This window comes from Gracilinanus agilis, chromosome 1, assembly GCF_016433145.1.
Source record: "Gracilinanus agilis isolate LMUSP501 chromosome 1, AgileGrace, whole genome shotgun sequence".
Taxonomy (NCBI): domain Eukaryota; kingdom Metazoa; phylum Chordata; class Mammalia; order Didelphimorphia; family Didelphidae; genus Gracilinanus; species Gracilinanus agilis.
In genome coordinates, this window is record NC_058130.1 from 246,582,108 (window position 1) to 246,604,235 (window position 22,128).

General features: G+C 37.1%; 1 protein-coding gene across 1 annotated transcript in view; it reads left to right on the forward strand.

Moving 5' to 3' along the window:
• Window positions 1-20,197, forward strand: part of HACD4 (3-hydroxyacyl-CoA dehydratase 4) — a 36,298-nt gene extending 16,101 nt beyond the window's left edge. Inside the window, exons 3-6 of the mRNA XM_044657509.1 lie at window positions 4,093-4,205; window positions 13,822-13,928; window positions 18,941-19,066; window positions 19,694-20,197. Coding sequence (XP_044513444.1) covers window positions 4,093-4,205; window positions 13,822-13,928; window positions 18,941-19,066; window positions 19,694-19,776 — 429 coding nt within the window. The 3' untranslated portion in view covers window positions 19,777-20,197. The remainder of the gene's footprint in view (window positions 1-4,092; window positions 4,206-13,821; window positions 13,929-18,940; window positions 19,067-19,693) is intronic.
• The last annotated feature ends 1,931 nt before the right edge of the window (window positions 20,198-22,128 follow it).

Here is a 22,128-nt window from a genome sequence, read left to right on the forward strand (position 1 = left end):
GCTCTATGTCACACGGTTACATATGTATCAGAGCAGGAACTTAAACCCAAGTTTCCTGATTCTGAGCCTCATGTAGAGCTTGGTATAATAGAGAGAGAGCCGGGCTTGGAATCAAGATGGCCTGGAAAGCATCCCATAGCTGTTGCTCCATTTCATCCATTGGTCCCCTAAAATAATATTCTCTACTCTTTCCTTGTCCTAAACTAGAAAGTACTCTCTTATTCTAGGTTGAAATAAACTGATTCCTAGTGGTGTGATCATGGACAAAAAAAAATGAGTCTAATCTCTTGAGTCTTAGTTTTCTCATCTATGAAAATGAAATAATACCTGTAGCAACTATATCACAAGATTAAGAAGTCCAAATGAGATAATGTCTACAAAGTGCTTTGTAAACTTTTAAGTGCTGTATACATGCCAATTATTGTTGTTGTTATTTCCACTTCAACAATTCTGCCTCTTGAACAGAACAAATTCTTAGAGTATTGGACTTGGGGTCAGAAACACAGATTTCCATTTGCTGATCACTCCATCCTCTTGACAGACTTATAATCACATCAATTGTGGCATCCAGATGAAGCAGTGGATTTGGAATAAGGAAGAGTTGAGTTTGAATTCTGCTTCAGACAATTATTAGCTAAGCCACTATGGGCTGATTAGTTGAGTTTAGCCTTTCATAATTGATTAAATTAGGATAACAGCACCTAACTCGGAGGATTGTTTTGAGGATCAAATGAGATCATGAAAGGTGCTCTGCATACTTTAAAACACTGTGTAAATGCTTTTTGTTGCTCATTTTCAGTCATGTCTGACTCTTCCTGGCCCTATTTGGAGTCTTCCTGGCAAAGATACTGGAATGTTTTGCCATGTCCTTTCCCAGCTCATTTTCCAGATGAGGAAACTGAGGCAAACAGAGTTAAATTATCTGCCCAGGGTCTCACAGCTAGTATGTATCTGAGTTCAGATTTGAACTCATGAAGATGAGTCTTTCTGACTTCAAACCCAGCATTCTATCCACTGCGGTGTAAATGCTGGTTTTTATTATTACTACAACAACTGCCCTAACAAAAGAAATAAAGTGGAATTAAGTTCCTTTCTTTTTAGTCCATTTTAGTAAGCTATAGTCATCTTGAATGTTGGTTATTATTTTTTGCGGTTGAATTACAACAGTGGTTTTTCATATCATTAGTTATGGTTATGCTCATATGAAAATTGATATATTCAGTACTCTTGCTATACATTTTATTAGTATTTAGTCTTGTGAATTTTTCCTCAAAATCCTTCCCAGTTTTTGGTGGTTTGTGTGCAGCTATTAGTTTGGGGCACAGTATGTTATTGTGGTTAGTTTGGGGTTGAACCTTTGAGGTTTAATTGCATTTAGGGAATGATACCCAAGTCTAAAGGTGGAGGTATATTTTTTTCAGTGTGATACATGAGGCCATATCTGGTGACTTTGGCAGTGATCTACTATGTTGGTGGTCAGCAAGATCTAAATGGGCCCTTCCAGTGCAGTTGGAGGACTTTTGTTCATTGATGGGCCCTTCAAGTAGATCCAGTTTCCCAGACAAAGGTTGTGGCAGCAGAAATGAAGAAGTTGGGGGAAGATTTTTGATATTTGTTGGGAAAAAAAGACTGAACACATTTCATTAATGCCTTTCAGTAATTCACAGTTTCATACATCAGCTGGAGATCTATTTAATGTGGCATATTTGGGATTCTGCCTGGAATTCACATAGGGCATATGAGGAGAATCTCATATAAGTTTATGTTTTTTGTTAACAGTGTTTCTAATGTGCATGAGAGCAATAGGCAGAGCACCAGGTCACTTGAGACTGGTTTTTACACAAGTTTTGCCAGAGTATGTTTTTACTTTAGAATTCTAGTATTCAGCAAAAGAAAACACATGATTTATCATGTTTATTTGGGGATATGTTTTGGGGTTTTGGTCTTATAAGATTACTCTCTTACAAAAATGAATAATATGGAAATAGGTTTTGAGCGATATACATGTTATAATCCAGTGGAATTGCTTGTCAACTGTGGGAGAGGGGAAGGAAGAGGGCAGGGAGACAACATGAATCATGTCATCTTGGAAAACTTATGTGTAAATTTGTCACTGGAATAAAGTAAAGGGGGAAAAAAAGAATTCCAGAATTGAACAATTCTGTTGAATTGTGGGTAGTTTGTATAGAGTTATTGTATGGTAAGGCTTTAGATAGACTGCTTCATACTTCAGAAAAATGGGGCCTAATCTTATATCCATTACACATACTTCTTCTAAACATTAGCAGCTAACCATCCAATATTCATGTGAGTCACGAGTCGATCAACAGAACCATCATTACTATAATCACTATCGTCAACCCATTAAGTAACCACTCATCATCAATGGCCACATTATCTCCATCTCTTATTCTTACTTGATCATCTTCCTGATACCTCAATGAATAGACTATGATTTGTAGGAGTGAAAAATTTTAATATCTCACCCAAGAAATGGGGGCTGCTATCACTGTCTCGAGTGAAAAGGAATCCAAATTGGGAAATGGATCATTCCTTAAGGAGCTTCTTGGTAACAGTGGTTAAGTTTACACCGTATGCCAACACTAGGCTTCTGTCCACCATAAATATATGGTGGCAATAATAAGATTATATCCTTAAGTATAACATAGAGGTATCTGAATGAAGTCAACGTGCAAGTTCAGATACTTGGAAGTGCAAATCTACAAATTCTTGTGCTAAAGACAGCTGGAAGTCATTTGGCTGCTTGACTCCTGCTCTCCTTGAGCTAACTATTAAAGTCTTGGGTGCAATGTGTCAAGTTTCTGGACAAATGAAGCTATTACCAGTGGTAAAACTACCAAGCAATTCCTTAAAGAAAGACCATTTGCTTTTAATAAACTAGGATGTTTTGGGGGAGCTCTCCAGTCCCTTGGATCTGAAGAAGAAGATCATTCCCAGTGGGATCTTCACCATCTTTCTTTCTGCTTATATTTGCATTCCTACCACTTAGCACGATGCCTGGCACATACAAAGGTGCCATAGTAATAGTGCCTTGCAAGTATTCCCTGGATTAATGATTTGTTAATTTGGTAAATTATGAAGTGTTTCATAGATATTGGCTAACATCAACAACAATAGTAACGACAACTATAACAATAACGGAATCATGAGTAAGATTCTTGGATTCCTAGGAAATGTCCGTTGAGATTTAGTTTTGAGTATAAAATGAATATTGGTAATGTGGGAAATATTGGAGCTGAAGTATAAATCTATGAACAAAAGGTCCATATCTGTGTGATTGGAAGGAAGGAAACAGACATTTATTAAGTAACTACTATGTTCTGGGACTGTTAAGCACTATACATATTACATCATTTAATTCTCACAGCATATCTGCTAGGTAAATTCAGGTACTAATATTATTCTCATTTTGCTAATGAGGAAAACTTGGGCAGAAAGAGCTTAAGTGACTGATCCACAGTCACATAGTAAGTTTCTGAAGTTAGATTTGAACTCAGGTCTTCCTGACTCTAGGCCCCCATACTCCACTGAACCAACTTGCTTTTTGAAAAGAACAATTAAAAAATACTCTAATTCACAAAAAGTATAATGTATTTTCAATTTTCTGTCACATCTTTTGTTTTTGAAACTTCATTTAAAAAATATTTCCCCTCCCTTCTTGGCCCAGAGAGTATTCCCCTATTATAAAGAATAATAATGAAAGAGGCAAAAAAAACCCAAAACACAGTTGAGTAAAATTATGCAGCACATCAATTGTTTGTACATACGATGTTATACATCTGTACATCCCCACCTCAACCTCTGTACAGAAAGGACAGAAGTATATTTCTTCCCTTTTGTTTAGGGACAAAGCTGAGTTATTATAACTAAACAGTGTTCTTTCTTATTTTTATTTTCCTTGCCATTTATGTGTTGTTATTGCATATATTATTTTAATTGTTCTGTTCATTTCGTAATTTCAAAAAGGGAGTTGAAACTCCAATTTGGAAGTGAAAATTAGAGTATCTCATATGTAACTTGGCAGAATAATCATCCCAAATTCCAAAGTCCATCTTCTTATTTCTCTTACAGCTAACTGAGAGAATAATCATACTTTTTGTGGTAATCACCAGTCAAGATGAAGTCCAAGGAAAATATGTCGTGTGTGTTTTATTCTTCCTCTGGAATCTATTGGACGTGGTTAGGTAAGAAGTCAGAATGATCGCTAAAACCAAAGCCAAATTGCTTCATATGGGAAAAAGAAGTTCTACATACTTAAATTTGGTTATTTTGAATAGGGCAGAAAAACATAACCCTTATGTGAATTATTTTATCTTGATATGAAAATGTATTTTTAGTGCTTTCTATAATGGGCATATCAGAGATAATTAAAACCTCTCAAGATATTACAAAAGCAAATCACTGCATTCAATTTTCCAGAGCAAAAGACTTGGCATGACACCAATTTGGGAAAAAAAAAAAACACCTCACAGCTGTTTCCTAATGAAAGGCATTCCTCACTAATGCTCTGGTGCATGCGGCTTCAATAAACAAATCATGGCCTTTTATTATATGTTTCATACAGAAATTTAAAACCAGGTTCCTATTAGTTTAAAAATATTGAAAATATAGGGTCCATCCTCCCAGGACAAAAGAACCCTTCTCATGGCATGGATTTATAAGTATTTGGGGAAAGAAATCTGAACTAAGAAAGTTGGGGCTAAATTTTGGGGCTTACCATTCACTGTGTCATCTTGAGGAAAGACAACTTTTCTGAGGCTCTACTACCTTATTTGTAAAATGAGATTTTAGAATGGGTCCATGGGGATGGGGAACTTAGATGGGGAAAGTATTTTGTTAATTGTACTTCAATACAATTTTCCTTTATAATCCTATGTGCTTTATTTTGTTGAATTAGGTCAACAAGTATTTATTAAATGCCTTCTATGTGCCAGTCACTGTGTTAATTTTAGGAAGACAAATGTAGGCAGAAAGAAAGACAGTTCTTGTCCTCAAGGACCTTACATTCCAATGGGGGATGACAACATATAAAAGAAAAGATGGTGGGAAAGAAATAGTCAGGATGGCTATATGGAAGAAAAAAACTAGATAGTCAAGACTGCATCCTGTAGAGGGATAAAGATATGGCATTCCAGTAATCACCATTAAAATAGAGGTTGTAGGAGAAAGCAGCCAATTGGATAGAGAGGCCACAGGGGAATGTATGTGCAGTCCAGAGGTAGAGTGAGCTTCCAAGGTGAAGAAGTTTCTATGGTTTTAGTGGAGAAAGTTCAGGAGAATCAGGAGCACAGCCTAGAGAGATTATCAGACTGTCAAAGGGAACTATGACACAAAAAAAGTGAAGAGTCATTGGATACTATGATCTCTTCTTCCAAGTCTAGAATTTAGATTATTTTAAATATATGTAATAATAACAAATTATACATACATACATCCATACTGTATATAGTTACATTGATATAACCTGATATAACAAGGTAATGTCTCAATAGCAGTGGCATAAAGGAGCCTCAGTATGGAATGGCACAATTACTTTCTTTCTAAAGTAATTATTCAGCCTTGTAGAGTTAATACATCTCCCACAGATAAGTGATTTTCTTGTTTTTTAAAAAAAGAACTATGACTTAATAAGAGAACAATTTTTTCAGGTACCTAGTCTAACTAATTAAACACATGGGATCCATTTAATTCACTTATAAGGCCCTGAAAAACTCTAAAAGGTGTTTTAGTTCCAAGTCATCTGACCAACTCCTTTAGAACTTAGGGTTTCTCTGCCACCAAATCACAGTCTCCTACTTAGAAGAGATCTCAGAAGACTATGTAATCTAGCCTAGATCTGTACAGAATGGCCCTCGTTGTAACCTTGACAAATCAACTTCTATTTGAAGAATTCTAGTAATGGGAAATCCATTACTTCCTGAAGTGGCCCCCTCTACTTATGAGTACCTCTAGTTGTTATGAAGTCTTCCTTATATCCAACTTAATTCTAACTGTAGCTTCCCAACTATTGTTTCCTGAGGCCAAGCAGGGCAGATCCGATCCCTCTTTTCTGTGACAACCCTTCAGATGCTGGAAGGTTACAATTACAACTGTCTGTGGTCATCGAGCTAAATATACTTGGTAATTTCAACTGATTCCTCATAAAGCCTGCTCTTCATTCCCATCACCATGCTTGTTATCCTCTACTGAAACTGATCTGGCTCCTTCTCAGATCCTTCCCTTCCTAAACTCTAGATCTACTTCTCTTTCTGAAGTCAAAATGACTGATCTTCTCATGAGAAGAAGTTTCCAGATGCAAAGGGGGGGAAAGAGGAAATCTTTTTAAAAACCTCTTTCATTTCATAGAGGAGAAAATTATGCTAAAAGAGATGAAATGCCTTGCCTCAGGCCACACCACTACCATATTAAGTGGTAGATTGGAAGCAGTGTCTTCCAACTTCAAATCCCAGTCTCTTTCCCAGATCAGTGTTTCCTAAGGTTATATGGCATGTAGAAATAGGTTGATCTAATAGAATCTTCCTTTGAATGAATATTAAAGAATAATTGTGATTTTTTGCCTACATAAGGGTAGAATGACGAAGAAAATTTAAAAATGTGTAGAATGAGGAAATGTTTGATTGTAATAAAAATAGTAGTGATACCTGGATTAAGTTTAATCATTGCCATTCATGAAATTTCAGATGGGGATCTGATTCAGTTTTATTCATGCAGTTATAAACATTAGAGATTTGTCAGTTTTGTAAAAGGCAGCTTTCTGCTATCAACCTTGTCTCTTAAATCACAAAATAAAATGCAATGTTCAAAGCCTGAGAAAGATTTGGATTGAGGTTATCATCTGAATTATTGGGAAAGGATTGATTTTGAACTGGGAGGAATCTTGGAGGTAATCTGGTCCCATTCCTTCATTTTTTCAAATGAAGAACCTATCCAAAGGCATTTAGGAACTAAGTAACAGACCCAGGGTTTGAACCTAGTATCTCTGATTCCATATCCAGTACTATTTCCATTGCACCAGGACTATTTTTGATTTTCTCTCAGTCTTACTAACTGGTGACATTGCCATCTGAGGAATGGACTTCTTTTTCTGGGTCTGTACAGTATCAAACAAGTAAGAATGAGGTAAATGGTTCCTGATTGACTGATGATCAGTCTAATGGTTAATTGGTTAATGAGCTGTCAAGCAAGTACTTCAGTCTGATTCACTAAGCTCTGCTTGGCTTCTAGGCAAAGAGCTGTTCACCAAATCAAATAGAATGCCATGGCAAATAGAAAGGAAATCACTAAAATTTAGCATGCAAAGCAATTCATTCATTCATTTACTTACTTCACGGAGAAATATCTTAGTAAACAGAACTTTTCATTGGCAATGACAATATAAACCTATTTCCATGTTGACAATGCTAACAAAAAGGCATGCCAAAATTTGTAAGTTCTGTTTTTTATTTTATTTTTTATTCTAAACTTAAACACCAGATAAGAATATTTCCATACACACAATAGAACACAAAAAGAGAATTTTCACACCACTTATATTTATATATGTATACATATACATTATATTTCTTCATATTTAGTACAAAATTGTCCTGCTTGTCTCTGTGCTTCCTTCTTTGTTCTCTGTTGCACATTTTATTTTATTCAAAGGTATTTATTTTCCCAGTTACATGTAATAACAATTTTCAACATAAAGTTTTCTGAAATTCAAAGATCTAAATTATCTCCCTTCCCTTTCCCCTCTTCAAGATGGTAAGCAATTTCATCTGGATTATACATATATTATCAATCTTTTGCACATTTTAAATAATGCCAAAATGGTTCTCTTTTGTTTGGTAACATTATTGCTAATCCTCCCAATTAATCCCCAACCTAATTAGCCAAAAAAAGAAAGAAAGAAAGATTGAGGGATCCCCTTAGTAACACATGAGCAAAATGAATCCACACAGTGACCATATCTAAAAAGTTTTTCTATACCTGGGGTCTTTCACCTCTTTGCCAAGAGGTTTATAACATATTTAAGTCTTTCAAATTTTTTTATTTTTCTCTTTATTATGTTGTGCTTTTCTAAGAAGTTCTTCGAGTTCTGTTTGCTTTACTCTGCTTCAATTCATTCTACCCACGGTTCTCTGAAATCTTCTGTCATAATTTCTTATAGGATCAATTTATTCATATACCATAATTTGGCTAATTCTCAATTGTCTAAGAAGTGATCCAGAGCACTCTCCTGGATTCCGGGGCTTTTCTTTTTTGACTCTCTTTGGGTGCCCCCCAACCAAGCAAGATTTTCCCCCTCCTCCATGATTAGTACTTCACTGTTATTATTGCCCCTCTTTCCCATTTCCTATCCCCAACTTGTTTTCCTGTTAAATTTGATGTATTTAAAAAAGAAAAAATCCTTATCTTCCCCATCTTGGAATCAATACTACAATCACATAGCTAGGAAGCATTAGAGGTCAGATTTTCACCTAGGATCTCCTATGTCCAGGCCTGGCTTTCAATCCACTGAGCCACCTAGCTTCCCCAAGTTAGATGTATCTTTACATCAAACTATTTGTGTGTGTATTCAATCCTCATTTGTCTGTTTCAAATAAAGGTGAGGTTCTTCTGATGTCCAGTCTCTACATATCTTTAATGTTTATGTATATTTCTCACGTATCTCAATTAAAAGAAAAAGCAAGTCCCTTTTTTTTTTTTTACAGACTAGTGTGTTTCCTCCTTTTATTCTTCTTTTTCTCCTCTTCAAACCCTCAGAATAGAACTAACTCATTCCCAGGATGTCTGTTTTTCTCATTTAACTCCCTCAATATGTTTGGAAGTCTTGATGGGACAATAGTTGTTTTTTTTAATTAATAATTTTTATTTTTTAGAAAAGTTATCATGGTTACATGATTCATGTTCTTATTTTACCCTTCACCACCCGACCTCCTCACCCCCCCCCATAGCCAATGCACTTTTCCCCCGAGACTTTCTCATGTGCTTATTGATACTTTTGATTTCTTTATCTGAAAATTGCCTATTCATGTCCCTTGCCCATTTATCAATTGGGGAATGGCGTGATTTTTTATACAATTGATTTAACTCCTTGTATATTTGAGTAATTAGACCCCAGTCACAGTTTTTTGTTAAAAAGATTTTTTCCCAATTTGTTCTTTCCCTTCTGATTTTGGTTGCATTGTTTTTGTTTGTACAAAAGCTTTTTAATTTAGTATAATCAATCATCCCATTCACATTCAGAATTATAATTGTCAGTTGTGTATTCCCCAACATTTTGGTATCCTCTCTTAGTTCTACCCCTTCTTCTTAGGCTATTTTCTTTTAAACCAGTAATTTGTTTTAAACCAGTAACCTTTGTCCCCTACCTTTTCTACCCCCTCCCTTGTTATTCCCCTCTTTTTATTTTTAAGGCCTAATGAATTCCCTCTCCCTTCTCCTCCCCTCCCTTTTTTGACCTCCCCACTCCTCTGCTCCCCTTGGTTTATCCCTTCTGACTTTCTCAGTAGGGTTAGATAGAGTTCTATATCTCAATGGATATAGCTACTCTTCCCTCTCAGGGTTAATTCCACTGAGAGTAAGGTTTAAATATTACCTCTTAATGCTCTCTTCCTCTCCTTCTTATAATAGTATTCATCCCCTCCCTTTCCCATGTCCTCTTTGTGTGTAAGGGAATATCCTATTTTTCTTATTCATTCAAGTTTCTCTTGGTGTCCTCTACTATTCATCCCCCTCTTTCCCACCCACCCCCTTATTATCTTAGACCATTTAGTAATCCAACCTCTCCCTGTGAATAATTCTTCTAATTACTATAATAGTGGATACTACAATAGTGAACAGAATTCACTACAGAGAATTACACATAATATTTCCCCATATAGGAATACAAATAATTAAATCTTATTGAAGCCCTTAAAGAGGCAAATTTAAAAATTAGAGTTTTCTTTCTTTCCCCTCTGTTTCTTATTTACCTTTTCATGTTTCTCTTGGTTTTTGTGGTTGGATATCGAACTTTCCATTTAGTCCTGGTCTTTTCTGTGCAAATACTTGGAAATCTTCTATCTTGTTGAATTCCCATACTTTCCCCTAGAAGTATATAGTTAGTTTGGATGGGTAAGTGATCCTTGGTTGTAGACCCAGTTCTCTTGCCTTTCTGAATATCATATTCCAAGCCTTGCGGTCTTTTAGTGTGGAGGCTGACAGATCCTGTGTGATCCTGATTGTTGCTCCTTGATATCTGAATTGTCTCTTTCTGGCTTCTTGTAAATTTTTTCTTTTACTTGGAAGCTCTTGAATTTGGCTATTATATTCCTGGGGGTTGTCTTTTCAGGGTTTAGTGAAGAGGGCAATCTATGGATCCTTTCAATGTCTATATTGCCCTCTTCTTATAGAACTTCAGGGCAATTTTGCTGAATAATTTCCTTTAGTATGGAGTCCAAATTTCTATTAATTTCTGCTTTTTCAGGAAGACCAATGATTCTCAAATTATCTCTTCTAGACCTGTTTTCTTGATCTGTCAATTTCTCAATGAGATATTTCATGTTTCCTTCTATTTTATCAGTCTTTTGACTTTCCTTTATTTGTACTTGTCTTGAGAGATCATTGGCTTCTCCTTGCCCAATTCTTGTCTTTAGAGACTGGTTTTCTGCTATATTCTTTTGATTTTCCTTTTTAGATTTGGCCTATCCTGTTTTCCAGCTGTTTGATTTTGGTCTCCAATTTGCTTATTAATTCTTTTGATTTGGGGGCATCTTTTTTCTAATTGCCCAATTCTAGCCTTTAGAGACTGGTTTTCAGCTATAATCTTTTAGTTTTCCTTTTGAATCTGGTCTGTTTGGTTCTTCGAGGCTTCCAGCTGGTCATTTCTGGTCTTCAATTTGTTTATCAATTCATTTGATTACTGAGCCTCATTTTCTAGTTGTGAAATTCTGCCTTTTAAACTGTTATTTTCTTGCCAGATCCCTTCCATTTTTCTCATAATCTCAGATTTGAACTCTTCAATAGCTTGTGACCAGTTTTCATTTTTTTGGGAAGGTTTGAATATGGTTACTTGTTTGTTCTCCTCTGCTGTTTGCTCTATTGTCTGGATTTTTTTCTGTGTAAAAGTTGTGGAGTGTTAAAAATTTCTTCTTGATCTTTCTCTTCTGGGGTTCTTGTCTCTGGCTTGCCATTGTTAGCCCAGCACCCTCTCAGCTTTATCCTCATGCCCAGGGTCTGTCTGCACTCTGGGCTCCTGAGGTCTCAGGCCTAGTTGTTCTCAGGTTCAAGCCTCCTGGCAGTCCCCTTGCTTGTTCCTTTGCCCAAAGCTCCTTTAACAGTCTCAGGGTGCTGCTTCCACAGTCGTGCACCCCTCTGCACTGGGTCCCCACCCAAGGTCCGAGCCTGCGCTCAGGATCCGTGTCTGCAGATGCGACCACGCCTGTGCTCAGGGTCTGTGTTCAAAGTCCGCACATTCTTTAGCCTCTTGGGGTCTTAAGTCTTGCTGCTCTCAGGAGCAGGCCCTGGTGACCCCAGGTAGCTGCCAAGGACTTAATGGGTGCCCCAAATTTGCTCTAACTCTTGTGCGCTGGCTTTGGCCCTGTAGGTGGTGTGTGTGGGGGGAAGGGGGTTGCTCAGCTCATGTTTTAGTAGAGCTATTTCACCCCCTTATAGCATGGAAATGCCCCGATCCCACGTACCTTCAATGCTGCGACCTGTTGTGGGGTCTCTTTGTTCGTCTGGATTTGTTTTTATGTCCCCTTGAGGAGTCCTGTATGTTTCAGTTAGGAGAGGTTAAGCAGCTGCTTTTTACTCTGCTGCCATCTTAACCTGGAAGCCCAGATGGGACAATAGTTTTGTTTTCGCCCATTTAGAATGATAGCACCACCCCCATCATACAGCTTTTTCCAATTCCTCAAATGAATTTATCTTTCTAAATTTCTCTGGACTCATGTTTGCATTTCAAAGTTCTTACTATGTTCTAATCTTTACATCAAAAATGCTTGAAAATTTTTCTATCCATTTAAAGATCAACCTTGCCTCCCCCTACCCCTCCCAACCATCCCTGGGAGGATATCATCCAGCTTTGCAGGTTAAGTTATTCTTGGTTGTAAGTCTACATCTTTTGCTTTTTGTAATCTTGTATTCTAAGATCTCCCTTGGTATTTAGTAGAAGCTGATAAGTGATCCTGACTGAAATAGTTAGGTACATGAACTGTTTCTGGATGTTTGTATCATTTTTTCTTTGATATGGGAGTTCTGAATTCTGGCTGTGATATTCCTTGGACTTGAACTTATCATTTTAAGAATCTTCTTAGGAAGTGATTGGGGGATTCTTTCTTTCCTGTACTTCTAGTAGATCTAGGCAGTTTTTTCATTTGTTAGTCTATGAAATATACTGTCCAGGCTTCTTGTTTTAGTCATGGTTTGTAGAGAATCCAAAGATTCTTATATCTGTATTTTTAATCTCCTTCTCCTTTCTCTAATCTTTTGATTTTGTTCTATTATTCTTGCTGTCTCATGAAGCCATTAATTTCTGCTTTGTCAATTCTAATTTTTAGAAATTCCATTTCTAAGGTAAGGTTTACCTCTGTTGTCTTCTAAGGTATTCATTTATTTTCCTTCTAATTCTTTCCTCAAGTTTTTATTAAAATTTTTTTTACTTCTTGCTCCCTTTCTTAAAAATATTCATATAGTTACTGTGGAAATACTTTTTTTTTAGTTTCTGCTCCCAGTTCATATAGAGCAAGAGATAATTTTTTTACACTTATTGGCATTTTCTTTGATTTAATCATCTCTCTAGCTTTAGTTCTTGAATTCCAGCTTTGTGCCAGGGCTAGGATATGCCTCCTGCTGGACTTTTGGAGAGAGTAGTCAGTCCTATCATGATTTTCCATGGGTTCTTGTACTGAATTCCTGAAGCTAATCCCCCTGTATATTTGATATTCCAAGAGCTGGGTCTTTTGTTCCCCTCTCTGGCATCTCATACCAAGTGTTTGGATCTCAGATCCTCTGCACCTGAGCTGTCTCATTCTGCAAACACTGACATCATCCTGGGTGGCACTACATAAATCACTGCCTGCTGCTGTTCTCCTGAGCTTCCAAGAACCCCACCTTGGGGGTTTATCCCAGCCCAGGGCTTTCTCAGAGGAGCCTGTTGCTAATAATTGCCTCCAGACATAGAATCTTGGAGGCTATGTCTACTATCTCTGATTAGGCTGATGCTCACTTGCTGGAGGTGCCCTCTTTCCCAATAGGCTTCTGGTTGATTTCTCATATAGCTCTGGAAAGAAGTCACTGTAGCTTCTCACTGAATTTCTTGATCGTTATTCAATCTAATGCAAACTTGAGGATTTTTCTGGGGTTGGTGTAGGGAAACTAAATAGCCTACCTCTTGTTTGGCCAATAGTCTTGTCAGGCACCCTAAACTTTGTTTTTTAGAAGTTATGGTTTTTAAATTAGTGGAATGCAAATGTAAAATTGGGGGGATCTCACTTATGTTCTATCATTTTCTTATTGTTAATTATTTCAAAATAAGCACATTCATCCCAGCAGGATGGTTAAGAATAAGGACATTTGGGTGATGTACATGTTTACAGCAAAAGAAACAGACTTTGCTTCTTAATTTCAGCGGGATCTATATATAACATGGTGAATTATAGCTGAGCAGTAACAGCTCAATGCAGTGTACCAACAGGAAGTTAAAAGTAAATGGAACGTAAAGCAATATTTTCCAATCACATGTAGATTTAACAAAGTAGCAAAATGTTTTCTTGCTGCTCATCACACGAATATCAAACCAAAACATGTTATGACTGTACTTTTTCCTTTTAGGTACACCTATAGCATGTTATCCGTGGTGGGAATTTACTACCACATTTTGACATGGCTCAGTCAAACACTCTGGATGTTCATTTATCCTCTTTGTGTTCTTGCTGAAGGTAAGGAAACAGTGGCTCATTTTATCAACATTTTTCTTGGTGCAGTCAAGTTATCATAGTTTTATTAATGTTTTTAGAGAATTAGATCATGTTTTGCTAACATTTCTTTCATTCATCCCCATCTGTCCTGGCCTGTTCCTTCTTATCTTGTTTTTAACCTTACCCAGATTCCTTGGTACCGCTAGAGGCAAAGTGCTTTCCAATAAGGAAAATCATAGTTAGAATCTCAACTTTGTAGAGCCATCTATGTTTAAGGTAAATGCCACTCTCATACAAACAAATTAACTCCATTTGTAAAAATCTACAGCATGTGGGTGTTACATAGACATTCAATATTATACCTTTTGCACATTTTGATATATCAGGAATATCTGCTTTTAGGAAGGCAATATAGGGTGTGCTTGCTAGTCTCAGTATCAGACGACCTGGGATCACATTCCATTTCTGCCCCTTATTAGTCATGTCATCTTGGGAAAGTCACTTAACCTCTCCCTCTCATTTTTTTCTCATTGTAAAATGGAATTAATAAATCTAATAGTAACTTCTTATAGGATTGTCATGATGCATCTAAAGCCTCTTTCACACAGACTTCCAGTGTTATTGTACTTGTAAGAGAGAATAGTATCTCAAAGACTGACATTTTAATTGACTTCTTGAGAGAGTTTAATTATCGTGATTGAGAGAATTACTTTCCCAGGGAAACTTGGAGAGACTACAGTTAAATGTCATAGTCTGTGAGTGATTTGGTAAGTTGTGTCATCCTTGAGGGAGTCTGGTAGAGATCGAGAACTGAGTTGAACTCTTATTTTGTGGAGCAGACAGTCCAAGGAGAATTCCGGAGACATTTTCCCTGCCATCTTGATAGAATTGAATGGATGGATCATGATTTCAGTGCCTGTGGAAAAGTTAGCAATTCCAGAGACTGATTAGAGGTTATTTATTATTTATTATCAACAATTTACTGTTGAAGTCTGTGTGAGTGTTTGTTTGTATGTATGCACAAGCATAAAGCAAAAAACTAAACTAAGGCTCTAGGCCAGGGGTCAGCAACGTATGGTTCTTGAGCCATAAAGTCAATTTTTTTTCAGGCACTGTTACAGGAGTGCACACAGTTACAGGAGCGCACTGTGAGCACTGTACGAAATTACATTTTAAAAAATGTGGCGTTTAGGCTCTCATGGACAAAAAGGTTGCCGACCCCTGCTCTAGTCAGTGTTGGTGAACCTTTTAGAAATCTTGTGCCCAAACAGCAACTTCAAGTCACCTGTGAGCCCCCTGCATTACCCTAGACAGGGAAGGGAGGAAGCGCTCAAATTGGGTTCCTGGGCAGAGGGGCAGGGCATGTGAAAAATGTCCTCAGGAGTGGAGGAGAAGGGGAATGGAGCAGCCCCCTCCAACATGTGGAGGCATATATGCCAAGGGTTCTCCATTATCACTCAAGAGCAGTGATTCCCAAAGTGGGCGCTACTGCCCCCTGGGGGGTGCTGCAGTGATCCAGGAGGGCGGTGATGGCCACAGGTACATTTATCTTTCCTATTAATTGCTATTACATTTTAAAAAGATTAATTTCCAGGGGGCTAAGTAATATTTTTTTCTGGAAAGGGGGCAGTAGGCCAAAAAAGTTTGGGAACCACTGCTTTAGAGGCACAATTTATAGGTGTATATAAATGAACACATACACATAGCCCAAGTGTGGCCTCATTCTCACCTTCCTGTCTTAAGCTGGCTTCTTAATTGACTAGAATTCCTTAAATCAGAGCTTCCTAGTCTTAAGGTAAAAACTGAGGTTAACATATTTTTATCTGTGTTCAGAAGGGCGAGGAGGAGACAGGAATGGACAATAAGTTGGAACCTAACAAGCTGGGGAAATACATTTTAGAATGGGTTTGGCATTTGGAGGCCCAACTGCCAACACAGATCCACCTAGCTAAGGAGTCTGTGAAACTAGCAAGTGAGTAGACTGACAATAGGTTTTATAAACAGGGTTTAATTCAATGATCTATTGTCTGAAAGAAGGGAAAAGGGGGTTCTATTCTACCAGTCTATGGGCAAGCCTCAGGGTCTAGGAATGAAATAATCTACACTAAGCTAGAGACCATAGCAGGGCAGGCACAATGGAGATCAGGAATTAAAGAGGGGTCCTCACTGCTGAGTCCTGACAAAATCCAGTGACGATACAGCTTTCCCAGGTCTTCAGCCAGTACTCCTTCAGTTGGGTAAGTCAGGGAGCTAAACCAACCTGAGCTGATCAGCAACCCATATATATATAAAGGTTTTATAGTCTCAACCAAACCTTCCACAGGCAGATGACTTTCCTCCTTCTGGATATCAGGATACAAACTCCACTTTCTCTGAGGTCTCCCAGGGGGTCAGTTACAATTTGTCTCCAGCCACCATGGAGTCCATCTCAGAGAGAGAAGCAAAACTTCCTGCTTCCCCATTCCATTTAGAATTCTCCAGCCCTGCTTGCCAAGCCTCCCAACTAATCTTAAACATCTTATTAATTTATCTTACAACACTAGTGGTTAATGACTCATATTTACCTTATTAGCTAACACTCAAGAAATATATCTTTCTGTTTGATGGCATCTCAAGAATCTTTCACAATCTCTCCATAGTACTCAGTTATTTGATTTATAATTCTATTACTTGTAAATTTCAAGGCTGTAAAAACCCTACAAATGAGCTGATGGACTATAATGTTCTGTGGCTTTCATTGATTCAATAATTTCTCTGCCTTCAAATAAGTTCCCTTAGTACATAAATCTCTTTCTGGTCGCCCAAAAAGTGTCTGGCTTTTCCTCAGCATTTTACCTGAGATCTGAATTTCTTCACAAGTAGATTTTTATCAGTTTTCTATAAATAAATGTTCTTTTCCTGCCCCTTTTAGGAACCAAATTATTCACATATGAGAGGGGCAGTATCTTCCACATCTTTGCCGATGGAGAAAATTCTTTATGTGGATAGATTTTCCTTTAGTTTTTATAAACTCAGAGCTAAATACAGTTATCTCTTCCACATCGCAGGGCTTAGAGGTGTGAGGCCTTCAAGATCTGGAACATTTTTTGGCTCTCCCTTTGTATCAGAGAAATCTGAATTTTTCCTTTTTCTTTCATGAGGTGTTTATAATATACCTTGTTGCAAATTTTGGGTTAAGTATGCATTTCTGAGTTTCTAAACTTCTGTGTCATCTGCTGGCCATATTCTATCATTTGCAGCTTCTACATAAAACCCCCAAATTGCCATTTAATTTCTTACACTGACCCATGATATATTGAAATTGCCATTCAGAAAGTTGGGATGTAGAAAGGAAAGTGTAATTGAGATAGTTTAGATAAAAATTTAGCAGCATCTATGTGGCACAATGGATAGAACACTGGGCTTGGAGTCAGGAAGGCCTGAGTTCATATCCAGCCGCAGACACCCACTGGCTGTATGACCCTGGGCAAGTCATTTAACCTTGTTTGCCTCAGTTTCCTCATCTGTAAAATAAGTTGGAGAAAGTAATGACCAGCCACTCTAGCAGCTTAACCAAGAAAACCCCAAACATGGTCACATAGATTCAGACATGACCAAAAAGACTGAACAACAAAATTAAAACTGGAAGGCATATTCTTTTCTAGATAAGGAAGCTGAGGCATCCATAAGTTAAATAATTTGCTCAGGATAACCCAGCAAGTGAGTAGCTAAGGCAAATTAGAATCCACTTTTTTCCAATTCCAGGTGAAGTTTCCTATCCACCGTGCTGTCTTTGTTTTTTAATTTGTGGATAACTGGTGAGGTAATATCAAAACACCCTCTATGATTGCTTTTGAATCCAGTAGAAAACGAATATGGGAATGAGTCAAACAACAGAGAGAAGTACTTGATATGCTTGCTCCCAATAGCACTCAAGAGATGTTGCTTTTGTATAATGCGTCAAAACCTCATCCCATCATTTGTGGGATGCCACAAATCTTGCTGCAAATGTAAAGTGCTTCCTGAACTATAAAATCCTCTGTAAATGTCGGTTACTTCTACCACCACCACCACCACCACTATTAATTACTACTACTACTAACTACTATTTACTATTAATTACTACCCCTACTAATTACTTACTACTACTATGACTACTAATAATCACTTACTACAATTACTACTACTACTAATTGCTTGCCACTACTATTATTTACTACTACTACTACTAATTACTTACTACTATTACTACTAGTACAACTACTTACCAGTACTATTACTACTCCCCTTTACTACTACTACTTCAAACACTTTTCACCTCTGCCAATACTACTCCACTATGACTTTGTCTACAACTAGTAGCTGCCACTAGCCAATTTATCATCCTGTGCATAACCTAGTATAAATTTTATATTTGGTTGGCATAATCTTTGAAAACGCAGGGCTATTTCTGTGCAGCAGTGAATCAGAGTAGTGGAGGTTGCTTCTTAAGTCATATGACAGTATCTGAAATAATGCAAATCTATTCAGCATGAAAAATAAGGTGAAGCATCCAAAAATGTCCATCTGTCAACTATCGTTAAGTATCTGAGAGGGGCATGAGGGGAGCAGGAGGTATGACGAGTCTGGTTGCAGATTCTCCTTTTCTTCTCACCAACCCTGAAATCAGGAAGAACCAAGTTCATTTGCTAGACTAGAAGCTAAACTTGCTAGATTTCCTAATCTATACAATGGAGATAAGAGCACCTACTTCCCAGGATTGTTGTGAAGATCAAATGAGATAGTTGTAAAGCATCTAGCACAGTGCCTGGCATGTAGTAAGGTGCTTTATAAGTGCTGGTTATCATTATTATTATCATGAACTAATTTAAGCCCTTTTTTTCCTACAGACAAAAATAGAGCAACAGATATGAAATACAGCAGAACGCTACCTTTCGAACAACCACAATAGTTTTGTAAATCACTGAATGATTTGCCAGAACATTAGCAGGGTTTTTTTTTTTTTAAGTCTCAACTTGCTAAACATGGGTATTTTAATGACTTCTTTTCTACAGCATTTGTCAACTACCAATCACTGCCTTATTTTGAAACCTTTGGCACTTACTCCACCAAACTGCCTTTTGACTTATCAATATATTTTCCATATGTTTTGAAAATATACCTCGTGGTACTTTTTATAGGTAAGTTTTTCTCCTTTGTCTATTTTGCTGAGAGTTTGGGTTGTTTTTTAGAGGAAGTTTAAACAAATTTAATTCATAGGCAGTTTGGTTCAAGTGTTCTTTTCAAGGAGGGAGAAGGATCATGTTATCTATTTCAGCGCTTCACCAAATAGCATGAAAAGTTTGATTGCTCTGTCTGGGCTAACAAAGTAAATCCCTGTCCTGGCAAAGCAGCTCTCAACTTTAGCTGCCTTTGCAAATTCCACAGAATATTATCTTGAGGACCTCTGGAAGCTTAAGGCTATCTACCATCTCAGAGATGAGAATATTATTCCTACAGAGAATGGACAAATGGTATATTTTGGTAGGGGGAGGGAAGCTATCCCAAATCTGGGAGTAAAACAAATACTTAGTCCATTCTGAATATATTACTAGATGGGAGGGGAGATAACAAAGTTTTGTGAAAATTCTGCTGTAGGATAGCATCAACTGAGAGATGACTATAGTAAAAACATAAAAGATATCTCTATAGTAAAAACAAAAAGGACAATATCACTGAAGCACCCAATCTGTCTTTTAGAACTCTTTCAAGAGAATATGGATACTCAATTTTCCTTGCCTTTTCTATCCTCCCCACCCCCCAATCAGGTATGTATTTTACCTATGATCACCTTTACTCGGAACGAAAAAATATCCTCAAAACCTTTTATGTCAAAAAGAAGAAAAACTAAGGCTTTGTCATGAAGACCATCTTGTGCAATATGCTGCTGCTAACATACCACTGAAGTACTTTTTGATCGAAAAAATGCCAAATGTTTGAAGAATAGCTAATATTTTTCTTCTAACTTGGAATGAAACATGGAAACCCTTCAAAGAGCCCTGGGCATTCAAATATGGTTGTTCTCTGTTTCATACACATTTTGCTTCCTGCCTCATCACCACTGTGGATTTTTGTTGTTGAAAGTTACATTAGATATTTTTGTAGAAGCTTGTTTTTTTTTTTTCTTGTAAGCTAAACAACTGGAATAAATTCAACTGGAATAAGGGTCTCAGTTCATTTTTTGAAACAGTGGCTAGTAACCTAAATTATTTCCAGTTATGTACATTTTTTTTCCTCCTTGGACTTCTCAATGTACAAAGATAGAGCTAGCAAAGTTGAGAGCCAATATATAGAGAAGACATGCCTGAAACATATCCTGGTTTTGCCTATATAGCAACTCACTTTGTGGATGTTTAACATTTTCCACAGCTAGTAATCCAATCTCCTATCAGTATTAAATTCACCCAGAAAAGGCTGTGCCAAGCAAAAGGAACAAAACCTTCCTTCACAGAGTTTAAAAGTTCTTTAGGGCTAATACCTTGAAAGGGATATTTAATTAGCCTAGAAGTTTTGTAATTTCAGCAAGACACAAGTGATATGCCTTGTTATGTCATGTCATACTACCCAAGTACCAACTACTAGAAGATTAACCTTTACTTTTTTAGAAAGGAAAAAATCAGTTTTATTGAATGAAATATTTGACCACAAATATGTAATTATATATCTATATCTATATAAAATCAAAGAGATTTGAGTTGGTATTTCTCTCCTGTTTTGCCAGGAATTTTAAAATGGAAAATATTAAGTCATCTCATTTTAAGACGTTGTAACATTGTTTTGCTCTTAAGTAAAGAAAATAAAATTTAACCAGTGACAAAGGGAAGAGCTCTAGCAATTTTGGGTAATTCAAATCACTTTTTCTGTCAATCCCTATGAATTGAGTAATGACCTCTGCAAATAATTACTCAAAATATTTTTCTAGCCTCCCATCTTTTTCTGTGATCTAGTACCAAATCTCTAGTTGCTTCTAGACATGTTAGCATTGAGAATGGTATTCTCTTCAGGTCATCACGTATTTGAAATACCAAAGGAATCTGAGTATGTCTGGCATTTCAAACACATGATGGTGAGTTGGGTAGCCAAAGCTAAATTTTCCCTCTTCTTCCACAAACCTATCTATCCTTTCTTTCAACTTTTCTGTTTATACTAGAAACACTAACATCTCTCCAGTTACCCAGGTTTAAAAGCGAACAATCATTTTTTATTCTTCCCTTTTCTTCATGGCCTACATCCCATCAAGTCTCATCTTGTTGGTTATACCTTCACAGTCTATCAATGCTTTCTGCCTCTCTCTACTCACACTTCCACAATTTTGATCATGCCTCATCAGCTCTTGCTGGCACTACTTTAACAGCCTCCTACCTGGTCTCCATGGCTCCAGTTTCTTTCTTCCTTCTTTACTCCTTTATACTGCTGGCGAAACAATCCTTCTAAATATAGGGCTAGGGATTGGATTTATGATGTCAGGGAGCTCCCCAGTGAGGAAGGGAAGTCAGCATCTTTTCTGCAGTTTAGATCCTTGGAGAGCTGTCTAGAGCACTGTAATATTAAGTGACTTGTCCAGGGGTCACAAAGCCAAAAAATGTCAGAAGTAGGTTTTGAATCTTGAATCTTTCTGGCTTTGACATCAGCTCTCTTTGCATTACTAAACGAAGCCACCTCTCCTTCCTTTTATACCAATCTATAGAGTATTTTTGAAGAAGTGCTTGAAAGCTATAAAGTGACATAGATACAAGCTATTAACCTATACGCCTGGTCATTCCATCCTTCTGTGCAAAAGTCTTCACCGGTTCTACTTGCCTATAATGTAAAATACATACTCTTTATTCTGGTATTTAATAAGATCTTCCACAATTTGACTCCAAGAACCTTATTAACTTTTTCACCCTACTCCTTTTTACATATTCTGCATCCCCACCAAATTAAACTATTTGGTACTTCCTTATCTTATTTTGCCTTTTCCCATCTTTATGCCTTTGCCTGCCATGTCTCATGACTTAAAATGAACAAAGTTGATTCCAGAATATTACTAAATTATCTAGAATGTGATCTAGTCACTGAAAGAGTTAACAATACTATTTCAGGGGAAATAATTGAAGAGAGTTTATCCAGTCACACCCTTCTCCTTATATACAGTTTTTTGGGAATATTTTATAAACAGCTCATTTCATAAACAAGAGTCCTTTCGGAAATAAAAGAGCTT